At 37.2% G+C, this 15,047-nt stretch overlaps 1 protein-coding gene across 1 annotated transcript in view; it reads right to left on the bottom strand.

Annotated features, from left to right (window-relative positions):
- The window catches only part of ANKRD31 (ankyrin repeat domain 31), a 168,002-nt gene that overhangs the window by 42,199 nt on the left and 110,756 nt on the right, over positions 1 to 15,047 (bottom strand). The window contains exons 19-22 of the mRNA XM_064273145.1: positions 14,098 to 14,251; positions 11,931 to 12,046; positions 7,536 to 7,623; positions 1,688 to 1,784 (exon numbers count right to left, since the gene is read on the bottom strand). Of these exons, the coding sequence (XP_064129215.1) occupies positions 1,688 to 1,784; positions 7,536 to 7,623; positions 11,931 to 12,046; positions 14,098 to 14,251 (455 nt within the window). The remainder of the gene's footprint in view (positions 1 to 1,687; positions 1,785 to 7,535; positions 7,624 to 11,930; positions 12,047 to 14,097; positions 14,252 to 15,047) is intronic.

The following is a 15,047-nucleotide window of genomic DNA, read 5'->3' on the forward strand; positions in this document are numbered from 1 at the left end:
CTGTGCCACAAGGCTCCTTGATTTTGACTTCACAGATCCCCTGGAACGGTCTCAGGGACCTCTAGGGAAAGAACTACAGGTACTTTGCTTCTTCTATCATGGTTTAAGGTTGTTGATACTGAACTCCCAGAAAATGGGATATAAATGTAGTAGATATAAGAAGCAGCAGCAAGAAGTCAGGTTAGCCAACAACCGGTAGCATAAAATCCAAGAAGCTGGGAAGAGGACTTTGAAGTCTTTTAGCAATGTTACTAAGGATTCACGTGCCTGAAACCCCTGTTGATGAGCACTGGTGGCGCTGCAGCTAAAGCACTCAGGTGCTAAGCAAAAGGTCTGTGGTTCGAACCCACAAGCTACTCCACTGGAGAAAGATGTGGTGGTCTGCTTCCGTAAAGATTACACCCTTGGAAACCCTATGGGGCAGTTCTATTCTGTCCTATAGGGTTGCCATGAAATGGCATCGACTTGACGGCAGTGGGTTTGGTTTTGGATTTTAACTTGTATTGATCAGAAATTTTCCAAAATTCTAGGTACCTTGCTAACCACAGGACACTAAAGGAAAATTGAAGATAGCCTTTTCAAAGTCCTCTAGATAATATCCTGTAATCAATTACCCATCTGTAGGTCACATGAGCTTGCTTGCTTATACTGACAGAAAAATAAGCCTGGAAATAAAAAGGAACTTATGATTCTGATTCACTAGATGGAAAGGCAAACTCAGGATAAAAAATGGTTGATTTATAAATAAAAACAGAAAACTGATTTTTAAATAAGTTCGGAAAAAAATGAATATGCAGTAGATGTCAAATTATTAAGACAAAATATAAAGCAAATATTGAGAAAAACTAAATGTAAATAAAGAATATAGGACATACGCAGTAAAGTTTATGAAAAACAATAAAAAATAATGCCCAAACAAGAAAAAGATATATAACACCCTTCTCAAAAAAGGATGAGAAGAAGTATATAACAAATATAATCAGGATAAAATTCCCCAAGGTCACTGAGAGTTTAGAAGTACATGAATACACAAAACATAAATGATTAGTCAACTGCTTAAAAGGATAACATCTGTGATGGCAAAAACAAAAAAAATTTTAAAGTAAGATTCATGACTAAAGGCTTTCATAAAATTCTTGGCTATCGACAATTTTAAAATACTAAAATTTTTTTTCTGAATATTTCAAGTGTAAGTGGAAAAATATCTTTCTGGGAAGTAAAATCAGGAGATGTGGCAGTCTGCTCCCATAAAGATTAAAAACCCGACCCACTGCAGTTGAGTCCATCCCAACTCATAAAGGCTCTATAGGACAGTGTAGAACTTCCCCATAGAGTTTTCCAAGAAGTGCCTGGTGGATTCAAACTGTTGACCTTGTGGTTAGCAGCTGTAGCTCTTAACCACTATCCCACCAGGGTTTCCTCCCCATAAAGATCACAGTGTTGGAAACCCCATGAGGCAGTTCTACTCTGTCCTATTGGGTAGCTATGAGTCAGAATCGACTCGATGGCAATGGGTTTGTTTTAATGGGGGAAGTAAAATTCCCCTTGGAGGTCAAAAGATATGACCCCACGAAGTCATTTTTTGGTTCTAAGGAACATCTGTATTCTTAAGAAGTTCTAGGCCTAACTATTGAACGGATAAATTCTAAAAACCTCTAAAGCACTCCTCTTTTTTTTTTCCACTCACCTGTATTTCTTAGCTAGATCATCCCTCTCCGCCTTCTGCTTGGCAAGCACACTATCCATCACCTCTTTGATCTGTAACATCTTTTCAGTGTATTGTTCTAGAAACATGGTAATAAAATCAGTTAAACTGAGAGACAGCAAATGATAAATCTGGTCACACAGGACTTACCCTTACTGTTTTTTTCAAAAAGCCAGTGTTACCTACCCTCTTTCCTAATATGATGGCCCCCAAAAATAAGCTAACTCTTATTTAGTTATGTCGCCCTATGGGAATGTCTTGAGGTGTAATGGTAAGTACACAGTATCAAGGAAGAACAGGCAGGCCCGAGTTCTAGTCCTGTTGCCTATCGTAAGCTTTGTGAACCCGGACAAATCACGTGGCCTCTATGGTCAGTTTCCTTATCTGTGAAATGAAGGTAGTAAAGGAAGGTAAATACTTTTTCTGTTAAAATGATTTTAAAATACAAAAGGAATACATTATCACTATAAAAAGAACTTCAAAGATAGACGTTTACAGAAAAGTAAAAGCACCCCACTCACCTTCCTGTTTTTCCTCTATTTTACTCCACAAAGGAGACGATGTTAATACTTTAGTGTGTGTATAGAATTTGTTCTATATATTTATTTAATGTATTGTTTTACATATTTATACTATATATAATTATATATACTTAAAAATTAGAATCAAGCTATCAATTCTTGTTCTTTGCACTTAACACTCGGATAGGACTAATCTAAGGTCACTTATACATTTTATAAAATTTCTATTATAATAGCTAATTTTTCTTCTACTTTCTTCTATTGCTTCTGAAGAAAAGGCACCAAGACCTTCCCCCCCCCCCGCCCAATCACAAATCCATAGTATTTACACATAATTCTGTGGACTGTGTCCAAATCTAGATCCTCAAGAAGGAAAAGACTTAGGTAAATATACTTTATTTAAGCCTCTTGCTATTCATTTCACTTTTAGCTTAGTTGGAATTTGTCCCAAACCCTCCTTTGCAAATCAGACAAATGGTTGATAATTACAAAGTCAATGTCCCCAAAGTAGTTTTTGTCTCCCTAATACTGTGGGGCAAGGATTAGTTTTACAATGTGACATATGAGCTAACAAAAGGGGGAAGTTTGTATGATTATTAAGAATTTAGATACAAATTTGTTCAGCAAATGCGACAGTTTAACAAACTGTCTATTATCTAAATTATTCCATAATTATTATTTACATTATCTCTGTGTCCTGTCACATTGGGTTTTCTAACAGAATTTTAAACCACAGTAACCTAAAATATTCTATGTGTTTCTACAAGAAAGGATATATATATTACATATAATTTGATACGATACACTTATTTATCAAAAAAAACATTAATCAATAGCACATTAGAGAAAACCTAGAAACTGCCCCCATATGTATAACAATATATGATAATAAGGCATTACAAAACCACGAGGAAGAGAGAAATTATTCAACAAATAAAGGTGGGTTTGTTGTTGTTAGTTGTTGATTTGGCTCTGAATCACGGCTACCCCATATACAACAGAATGAAATATTGCCTATTCCTGCACCATCTTCACTATTGTTGATATGCTCAACTCTGTTGTGGCCACTGCATATTTCGAGTGTCTTTCATCCTAGAGGGCTCATCCTCCAGCACTATATTGGGCAATAATCTATTGTGATCTATAGGGTTTTCACTGGCTAATTTTCAGAGGTAGATCACCAAGCCTTTCTTACTAGTCCATCTTAGTCTGGAAACTCTGCTGAAGCCTGTCCTTCATGGGTAACTCTGCTGGTATTTGAAATGCTGGTAGCATAGCTTCCAGCATCATAACAACACACAAGCCACAACAGCATGACAAACTGACAGAAGGGTGATGGATAAGGGTGGGCAAATGGGGGAAAATCCCATTCTATCCTTATATACAGAAAGGAAATTTCAGATGAATTACAGAGTTAAATATGGTCAAGAAAAAACAATATATAGTGTTTAAAGGGTAATCTTTTGTCTCAATTCAGTTGAAGTACTAAAGATATCTGATACCAAAATGAATGCAAGCCTTCTATAAGAAAAATTTACAAAGAAATATAAAAATGGGATTCATTACTCTTGGATTCCTCAGCCAGATAATGTGGAAGGGGGTGAATTTGTAAAGAAATTTCTTTAGAGAGCTGTTGCTTAAATGGGTGGGAACTGCCACGCTAAGCAACAAGAGTGAGGTGTGAGGGAGTTTCTCTCCTTTATGTCAAGCACAATGGGGTGCAGTTTCTCAAAGAAACTGTTATTTAGAGAGCTTAATAACTGATCTCTCAGCTGCAGTGATAATGGACAGGTATCTCACTCCCTTCTTGAACATCTAGAAGTAGAGACCCTGAAGAGCAAGAAACCTCCACAGCAGGGCAGAGGGAGAATGTGGCTGGCTGCTAAGCTGCAAAGTGATTAACAGTGGGTCCAACATGCAAAGAATCTGAGGATTTGTGTGGAGCCTGCTGTGTGATCCTGTTTATGAGGGCTGGCTTCAAACTGAGAGTGAGAGTCTGTGTAGGATGAACTACCAAAAAAAAAAAAAAAAAAAAAGGCTGAGAGCTGAAAGGGGGCTGTGCAGGGCCAGGGAAAGAGAAAAGTGCACTGCCCACATCATAGGAGTTCCAGGGTAGTGGGCCATGTAGCAGTCTCCAAAGACACTTAGAAAACTGCTCTCAAGAGAGTCAGTTTAAAACATCTGCCAGGGAGCTGCAGAGCCAACCACAGTCGGTTACCAGACAAGAACTCTCAGGTTCCACCTTCTTACTGCTCTCTTCCCATAAAGGGGCAGTAAGACAATATAAATACATACATAAATAAAGTGATCATGAATATCCAATACATTGGTTATAATAAATAAAATTAAATTACAAATTCTTGGGGTGAAAAGGGGAAAAGAGTTTCTAATCTTAGAAGCATTCAAACAAATAGCAAAGGAAGAAGGGTGATAAATATTACTATGCAGATTTGAAATTTTATGTATTTAAAAACAAACCATAAGATGTTATAAGTAAAAGGAGAGTCTAACTCGTTGCCATTGAGTCAATTCCAACTCATAGCGACCTTATAGGGCGGATTAGAACTGCCCATAGGGTTTCCAAGGAGTGCCTGGTGAATTCAAACTGTTGACCTTTTGGTTAGCAACTGAGCTCTTAACTACTGCGCCACCAGGGCTCCAAAAAAAAAAAATTAGAGTCTAGTGGCTGAAAAAATTATTTGCAGCAGTTATGGCTGAAAAGGGGTCAATAACTTGATTATATAAAAAGGTTACAAATGATGAACAGGCAAAGAATAGGTACAGTTAATTCACAAAATAGGAAATAAAACCAGAGAAAACGTATCACTAATAATCAACAAAGCTAATGAAAATACGAGGCACATTCTTCTTACTAAGTTAGTAAAATCATTTTAAATGAAAATACTGATCCTATTAGCAGTACGAAGGAAAACAGACACTAAAATATGTTGGTGAGTGCGTAAATTGGTATATAATACTTAAAAAAATCCAAATAACACCCATTGCTGTGGAGTCAATTCTGACTCATAGCAACCCTATAGGACAGAGTAGAACTGCCCCACAGGGTTTCCAAGGAGCAGCTGGTGGATTCAAACTGCCAACCTTTTGGTTAGCAGCCATATGCTTAACCACTGTACCACCAGAGGAATACTTTAGGAAATCAATTTATCAACGTGAATCACCAAAAAAACAAAATCAAACCCACTGCTATTGAGTCGATTCCTACTCATAGTGACCCCAAAGGATTTCTGAGGCTGTAAATTTCTGCGGAAGCAGACTGCCACATCTTTCTTCCGCAGAGCTGCTGGTGGTTTCGAATTGCTGGTCTTTCGGTTAGCAGTCGATGGCTTTAACTACTGTACCACCAGGGCTCCTTCCATTTTAATCAGTAGACTTTAAAATGTTTACATATTTTAACACAATAATTCTACTCCTATTAATCTTTCCTAAGACGATAACCATAAATCCAGAAAAAGTCATATGTTGTAGCATAATGGCAAAAACTTGGATATAATCTAAATGCTCAACAAAAGGAAAAAATGGAGTGAACTAAGAAACATTGATTGAATCCTATATAACCACTAAGAATGATGGCTATGAGAAAAAAGAATACAAAACTAGCACATCTAGCATGATCAAAACTGTTTTATACAGCTTTATTGTGGTATAATTGCACAGCTATGTTCTTTTAAAAAAGTGTCCATCCAAAAAAAGAAAAAGGCCTGGGAAAAAATACACCAAAATATTGTGTTAGGACAGTAGGTAATTTTAGCATATTTTCCCCTTTATTATTTTTGAAGGGTATCTATTATCTATGGAAAACCTGGTGGCACAATGGTTAAGAGCTATGGCTGCTAACTGAAGGGTTGGCAGTTGGAATGTACCAGGCGCTCCTTGGAAACCCTATGGGGCAGTTCTACTCTGTCCTATAGGGTCACTGTACCATGAATCGGAATTGATGGCAATGGGTTTAGTTTCTTTTTCTAAAAATAATCTATATGCTTTTTATAATTAAAAAAATTAAAAACTTGGAAAAATCAGCTTAGATGCACAAGACATTATAAAAAGTAAATAAATATACTAACTATACATATTTGTTTGGGGGTATGAATTATTTTATTTCCTTAAAATGTAACATGTACTATATGTTAAGCCAGGATAAAAAGTAGAATGGATATAATTTAAAAGGAAACACTTTTTAAATAGGCTATACAAGCATCATCGGTTTGTCATACCGCAGTGACTTATATGTTGATATGATACTGGAAGTTATGCCATCAGTATCTCAAATATCAGCAGGGCAGTCCATGGTGGACAGGTTTCAGTGGGGCTTCCAGACTAAGAGAAGGAAGAAAGGTCTGGAACTTCCTCTGATAATTAGCTAATGAAAACTCTATGGATTACAACAGAATATTTAGTGATATAGTCCTGGAAGATGAGCTCTCTAAGTTGGAAGAAGGCACTCAAAATACACAGTGGCCACAACAATGGACTTGAGCATACCAAAGATTATAAAGATGGCATACAACCAGGCAAGATTTCATTTTGGTGTACATAGATAGAGTTGCCACGAGTCGGAGCCGACTCAAGGGCAACTAACAACAAAATTCGAACATGAGTTAGCACAAGAAATAAACAGTCATATCCTGCTATACAAAAGACTGATGAGGTGCTTTAAATTGTTTAATTGTATCTAATTTTAAAATTCAGATGTGCATCCACCAGGAGCTAGTTTCTACCATGTAAATGTTAACTCAAGACGACCTATAATTTACTATATTGAAACACTGGTGTTTGGCCAACAGGAAGACATCTATGCATTAAGAAGTTCACCTGGTATATTCACTCATCTGAAAAGTATGAAACTTTGCTCTCCTTGTGTCATCACTGCGCAGTCCTCTTCTGATCTATTTTTAAAGGTTACCAGAGCTGGGTGAAGCTGAGGAGCCAAGGAGTAACATAATCTCATCTTCAGCTACTATCTTAGGCTTTTTGTCACATCTTGGTCTAAACATATCACCAGTAGTGGTTTATCTCTGTGCTTCTCTCAAATTACTCATGCCACACCTTGTGTCTAGAAGGTATCTTTAGTCTAGAAACTATCTTCATCAACAATCACACTACTGGCTTCCATTTGCAACACTGACTTTCAATGATCATTCCTGGCATTTTAAACACTCTTCCATAAGAAAAACCACTCTTTCAGTCACTGTGAATTTTGAAACACACATGTACCTTAAGAAGAAGATGGGCTAGCAATGACCTTGTATGTCTGAAATAATCAAACTTGAATATGAGTTGGTATTTACCTGCATCTTCAGAGGTTCTTATTTCAAATGCTAATAACTTTTCTTGTTTTTCTTCTATATCTTGTAGAATGGCACTGATGGTATGATGCTAACAGATAAAAAAAATTAGGGAACTTCATTACGAGAGAGTAGATGTTTCTATTATCCTACTGACAAATGCTAAAGCGCTAAAGAAAGTCCTGCTTAAAATGCTCATTTCCCTTTAAACTCAGAGTGTACTCAGCTTTATTTAACTTTCACTGTATAAATATTACATATTTGACACAAAGTAAATTTAAATATATCTTAGTTTATGTAGTAGATCTACTTCTGGAAAATAGAATATAAAAGTAACAACTGTATAACGAATCATACTTTCTTATGGATTTCTGTTATAATTATAGGCATGTTGTCATGTGCTTTGGAGTCGATTCCAACTCATAGCAAACCCTAAAGGACAGAGTAGAACCGCCCCACAGGGTTTCCAAGGGGCGCCTGGTAGATTCGAACCACCAACCCTTTGGTTAGCAGCCGTAGCACTTAGCCACTATGCCACCAGCGTTTCCTAAGCCTCTCTCACAGGTTAGGATAAAGAAAACATCTTTCGGTGCTGACTTTCCTTTCTGTCTTGCCTCATATTGTAGATGCACCCAGTTAACGCCCACCAGGGGCCATAACCTCTCACTCCACACTAATTCCACATTCTACGTGTCCAGCATTACCCTCCTCCCACGAACCCCTTCTTAGTCCTTCATAACTGCTTGTCATAGCTTAAAAAAAAAGATCTTAACCTAGCATCTGTCCTTGGAACAAGCAGCTTCAGACAGTTTTTATTCTGTTTACTGCAAAGCTTCACTATGAGTGTATTCCAAATTTGCTATTTTTACTATGGCAAGATCGTCTTTGCCTCTGACGCCTCTGCTTCAATTTTGTGCAATACGGCACAGTGGTTGAGCACAGGCTCTGGAACCAGGTTGCCTGGTATTGAATTTTGGCATTGCTACTTGATAGAAACGTAATTTTGGATTATGTTACTTAACTGCTTTTGCTTTAGCTTCTCCTTCTACAATGAGGGTGTAATAACAGTAACAGAACCTACCTAAAAGGGTTATTTTGAGGACGAAGAGAGTTAACATAAACTGCTTAGAAGAAAGTGCTCAGTAAATGCCAGCAATTATTATTATTACTCCTGTGCTCATTCTACAGGAAGACAGAGAAGGAGGCTGCCTACATGTTGTAATTTGACAGTGTTACAAAGTAACACCAAACTAAAATCATCTCATTTCCTTTGTGTCTGGCCATATTGCCACCCTCTCCTTCCATTTGGCTTAAAATTTCCAACATTTACATAAGACAAACTCTTAGTGACTCTAAAGGTTTCATATTTTCCTTTGAGTTTTTTTTTTTTTTTAAGTTGGTTTTCTTTTGAATTCTGTATCTTCACTACATTTTCTCTGCATTTTGACATCTAAAATAACATACATTATTCTCAGAGCAAGTACTCATGCAGTTATATAATGATACAGCATTTTTTCAGAATGTTCTAATCTTTACATGAAAATATACCTTAAAGATCTTTATGGTCAATATGGTGGAATAAGCTGGTATAGAAAGACCCTTGCCCATTCCAAACACATGGAAACATTGAATAAAATACAATAAGCTTTAACTACACACATACACACACACAAACAGCCAAGAGCCAACAAAGAAAAGGAACTCCCCTGTTGCCAGAGATGAATCTAGCAGTGGCCCATGGGTGATATGGAACAGACATAGTTCTTAGGGGCTGAATTTTTAAACGCCACAAAGAAGAGGGGATAAGACTTCAGACCCACATGAGGAGGGAGTTAGAATGCAGTCTCTGCATAAAGCTAGTGGCATTGAAAGGGTGTCCTACCATTAAATAAGGATTAGAAATATTCTACTTGTCACCCACTCAGGGCTTTGGGTGGAAAATTGGAGACCTGATGTATGTAAGAACTAAATTAATACACTCTGTGTTGTTAAGGAGCTCAAACTGAGAAATTAGCATTAAAGTAGTCTAACACTGATAAGCCTCTAAGGCCCCAGCAAAGGCAAATGTTAAACACAAAACCTAAGCACACCAAGACTCCCACAGTAAACAACCATCACTGAAAGGAGATTACAATAAAAAATAACAAACCACAGGAAGAATCATAAAATCACGAGAAAGAGGACGTGCAACAAGCAGAGTAGCTAACATTGTATGTGCTAAGACAGGAGATTTTAAAATTTTTTTTACAATGTTTAGAAAGATTTAAAAAAAATGGTATTGATATTGTTAGGCAAGAACAGAAGACTTTTGTTTGTTTTTAATAATATTTTACTGTGTTTTAGGTACAAGTTTACACAGCAAATTAGGTTCCCCTTTAACAATTTTTATACAAATTGTTTCATGCCATTGGTTACAGTTTTTATAATGTATCAGTATTCTCATTATTTCCATTCTGTTTATTCTGTTTCCATTCATCCAGCTCTCCTTCGCCTCCTTGCGTTCTCATCTTTACTTCTGGGTAAATGTTGACAGTTTGGTCTTATACAGTTAATTGTTCATGGAAGCACATTACTGACGGGTGACACTGTTTACTTTATAAGCCAACCTATTATTCGGCTGAAAGGGGACCTTCAGAAATAGCTTCAATTTTAAGTTCAAAGGTTATCTCAGGATGATAGTCTTGGGGGTTCCTCTAGTCTCTAGTGGTCCAGTAGGTCTGGCTTTTTTTAGGAATTTGGGTTTTGCTCTACATTTTTCTCCCTCATTTTGGTATACATTTTTCTCCCATTCTATCAGGGATCTTCTGTAGTGTCCCTGGTAAGAGCGGTCGGTAGTGGTAGCTGGTGTCAGGTTAGAAGAGTTTGTGGTTTGTGGGGGCTATTAGTCCTGTGGACTACCTTCTTCTTTGAGCCTTTGATTTCCTTCAATCTCTTTTGCTCCATACGAGTAGAGACCAATAGCTGTATGTTAGATGGCTGCTCGTTAGCTTTTAAGACCCCAGATGCTACTCACCAAACTAGGATACAGAACATTGTCTTTGTGGGCTATGTTATGCCAATTGACTAAGCTGTCCCCTGAGACTATGGTCCCAAGCCTTTTAACCTAGTAAACCAATCCCATGAGTTATTTGTGCCCCATGTGGTTTGTTATGTATGTGGATATGATTTGTTTTTTAAAACAAAAAAGTTGAAGGGGAAACAAAGAATTTCTAGAAATAAAAAATATAGTAACTTAAACTAAAGACCCGATGGGTTAAGTACTTGAAGAGAGAAATAATGAACTGTCAGACATAGCTGAGAAATCACCCAGGATACAGTGTAAAGATTTAAACAGCTGGGAAATATGAAAAAGATATTAGGAAACTTGAAGACTGGTATAATAGATATCTAAATAGAAGTTTCAAAAAAGGAGAATACTAAGAATGGAGAAGAGGCAATATTCTGAGGGTTTTGAAAATACAAATGAGAAATGTGTCTTAAGATTAGAGTATGTCTAGTCCTGAGTATAATTAATAAAAATGAATCCACATTTAGACACAAATTTGTGAAGCTGTAGGACATAACAGACTAAAAGAAAAATCTTAAAAGCTGTAAGATTAAAACACAGATTATCTAAAATGGAATGACAATTACATTGATAGTCAACTTTTCATCCATTACAATAGATACAAGGAAACAATGAAAATATTTTCAAAGTGCTGAAGGAAATATACTTTATCTGAATACCACTTAAAATATATAAAGCATAAATTGGTTGATTAATTATGGTTTAGGTTCAATAGATAACATTTTCCCTCTCTATACTAACAAGAAGGATGTAAGAGAAGTCTTACTCAATATTTCTTTGAGGATGCTACCTAGTAAGCTTTGTGTTTTTGTCAAACTAAGAATATCTATTTCATCAATCAAAGCATATTTTATTGAGGAAATACTTTGTTATTTTTGTAAAAATCTACCTTTACATAAGGGTATGCTTACTACACAGTCTATCACTGTAAAGCATGTGGGACACAGGACCACTAAACCAGGTTGCTCTCCTCTTCCCTGTCTGGGTTTCAGGGTCTTTTCTAGATAGTATATATACCAGACAGTTTCGGGGAGTGGATGGGTTATGACAGTGGCCCTGTCTGTGGGACAAAAAGTAGCTACAGAACACAAACCAGGTGTAAGGGAGAGCAGCCGATCCATAGTTCTGTATTGACAGCAGATAACTGAGAGGTAACCAAACAATTTATTTTCTTGGCTCATTCTGTTCAATTACATTATTTTCTTACAACACAGAAAAAATCCCAACTGTGTCCTTAAAAGGCAGTGAGTACTGTCAACAGCCAATGGCTGCCTGGCCCAAAGAATGGCATTTTCTAGGCTGAAGAATAAAAAGATTTCAACTTCACTCACCACAGGAAGGCTTCCTCTTATTTTTTCTTGGTGTGAAAGGGAAGGTGGATCAACAGTTTTGTAGTCATCACAAACACACTGCTTATGTTTTTTTGACCGGACAGCAGGACTTTTTACTTAAAAAAATAAAATTAGTAAATATAATAAGCATGGACAAAAATTTAGCTTCATTCCATCAGTTGTAATGGTGACAAGAACGGGAAGGATAAATTGTCTATAATAATTATCTTAACGATACTCAGTGCCTCATTTATTATAATTATTACGAATTGACTAGTTATAGTTAACATTTACTAAGGACTCATTGCATGTTAGGTGTGAAGTGCTCTCTATGAATAACCTTACTTAATCTTCATACGGACCCTTTGAGGTAGGTATTTTATTATATCCACTTTACAGAAGAGGGTATAGAGGATTAAAGAGGTTCAGGAAGTTGCCCAATGTCATGTAGCTAGTATTGAAACCACATCAACCTGACTTTAAAGTCCATGCACTTAACCACTATGACTATGATTCATTGCCTCTGTAAAGCTCTCTCTGACTTCCCCTAGATTCCCTTCATCTGTATCACTATTGTACTCTATGCCCCTCCTGTCTCTGGGATACCTGACCAAGGAAGTGTATACACAAAAAACAATAGACAAGTGGGAACAGATATAGTACTATATAACACAGTGCCCAATAACTCCAAATGCAAAGCTTCTCTGGTAAACCAAGTCAACTGAAATCATGGGACCCGAACCTTCAAGTGGCTATGGAGAGGGAGAGAGATACGGCTGGAGCCCTAAGAAAGGTCCTGAGCCCACTTATCCTGCCAATCACGTGAAAAAGGCAGGCTGTCCTTTCTCTAAGGATGAGGCCCTGAAGACTTACCACATGATAGCAGGCAGTGGAAAGAGGAACCTTACCTCAGTCTTGACCCTGACCTACATGTGATCTAATCCACTAGTAAAATACAATCCAGTGAATCTCTTTGGCTCTGACCAATCAGATCAGTAATTCTTTTTCCCTTGAAGACCAACAGGTGGTAAGGAGGGTGGTAGGCTGGGCACAAGTGTGTGACCTGGATTCTTTCCTTAACATTCTCCCTCATAGAGAAGACAGATATGTTCTTGGGTTTCTTCTTCTATGAGTTAAGGTTCAAGCACAGGGAAAAGGGAAGAATTCCCTCTGCTCAAAACTTAATAAATTGTGGTGAATCGCCCATTCTCTTGTGGTCTGTCTCCCCATAAGAATGGAAATTCCTCCTGGCTAAGTGCCTAGTTGCACAGCAGGTGTTCAACAAATATGTTTTCTAAATTGTTGTTAGCTGCCATTGAGTTGCCCTCCAACTCACAGAGACCCCATATACAATGTAACTAAGTGCTGCCTGGTCCTGTGCCATCCCCAAGATTGGCTGTGGATAGGTCTGCTGTGATTCATAGTTTCCATTGGCTGATTTTTGGAAGTAGATCTACAGGCCTTTCTTCCTAGTCTTCTTAGTCTGGAAGCTCTGCTGAAACTTCTTCAGCATCAGAGCAACATGCAAGCCTCCACGGCCAGACGGGTAGTGGCTGTGCATGAGGTGCACTGGCCAGAATTGAACCTGAGCCTCCTACATGGAAGGTGAGAATTCTACCACTGAACCACCAATGTCTCTGCTTCCCAAACTAGTGTTCAGTAAATGCCTATTTCTTATAGATGATTTATTATTTAAATGCAAACTACTGCTACAATTGGTTTATAAAATTTTGCCTGCCTGTACATTCTCTTAAAATATTCTTTGCTTAAAGAATGATTATAAATTTTGAAGTAATGGAACTTAGTTGCAAAGACTTCATTACATGCCACCCTTTTCAGCCCTATTCACAAGTAAACCAATTTGCCTGGTTTCAGTTACATTTCTGTCTTAGACCCAATGTTAAGGAGATAAATGTTTGTTTAATGAATGACATGGATTTCATTTCAATGTCTAACTTCAACCCAAAGGATCATACGATCCATAGATTAAACCAAATTTGGAGATGCTAGTTTCTACAAATAAATAAGAGCTTGTTAAGAGTTTATTAAACATAAGAAACATCTATTCTCGATTTTGAAATAATTTACACTACAAATCTAAAGATTTTGTTTTTCTAAGCAGAGGTATACACCTATATAAAACAGCAGGCAAAACTAACATACATACCAATATCACTCTCATCTCTATTACCAGTCTCAATAGCACCATAAGATTTTAGTAGCTCTTTCATTTTTTCATCATCTGCTTCATCCAAAGCACTCTTCTGTTTCTGATCTTTTTGATTAGGGTTTGCTCCATGTTGTAATAGAATCTCAGCTGCCTAAAAGGTAATTTTTTTCAAAGTTATATCTAAAGACATTTAATATCAATAATTTCTGCTTTCATTGCAAGATACCACTACAAAGCATTAAAAATTATCAAAAACAGGTTTTAAACTAAGGCTGTGAAAACTTCTGATTAAATTTGATATATAAAATGTTCCCTGATCCACTGATTTGGCCTCATGTGTCCTCATGGGAGAGCCTCACACAATGGCATGAAAGTACTAGCTATGCTGCCTTCCTAGGCAGGTCCATTCGAGATGAACACTGCCCAATAGAGCTTTCTTTAATAATGAAATGTTCTATATCTACTGTGTCCAATAAAGGAGCCACTAGCTACATGTCCCTATTGAGCATTTAAAATGTGCTAATGTGAATGAGGAAATGAATTTTTTTTTTAATTTTATTAATTTAAATTTAAATAGCTACATGCTGCTAATGGCTGCCATACCGGACAGCACAGTGTTGTACAGATAAAGCCACTCACGTGCACAAATGTGGAATTACTGATGCCCAGATTTGTCCTATCTCTTTAACAGAGTTCCTTGTCCTCTTCCAAGCTGCTGGAGGATGAAGCGGAGAAAAGGGCAAAACTCCTGATGCTTCAGGGCTATATTACATTGTAAACTGTGTTATAAACTGCCGTTAGACAGAGTTGAGTAAAACTGTATTTGAACTATATTTCAGGTACACTACACATTAACTAACATAGTGGTTAAGAGCTATGGCTGCTAACCAAAAGGTCAGCAGTCTGGATCCACCAGGTGCTCCTTGGAAACTCTATGAGGCAGTTCT

The sequence above is a fragment of the Loxodonta africana genome, chromosome 2, assembly GCF_030014295.1.
Source record: "Loxodonta africana isolate mLoxAfr1 chromosome 2, mLoxAfr1.hap2, whole genome shotgun sequence".
In the NCBI taxonomy this organism is placed as follows: Eukaryota; Metazoa; Chordata; class Mammalia; order Proboscidea; family Elephantidae; genus Loxodonta; species Loxodonta africana.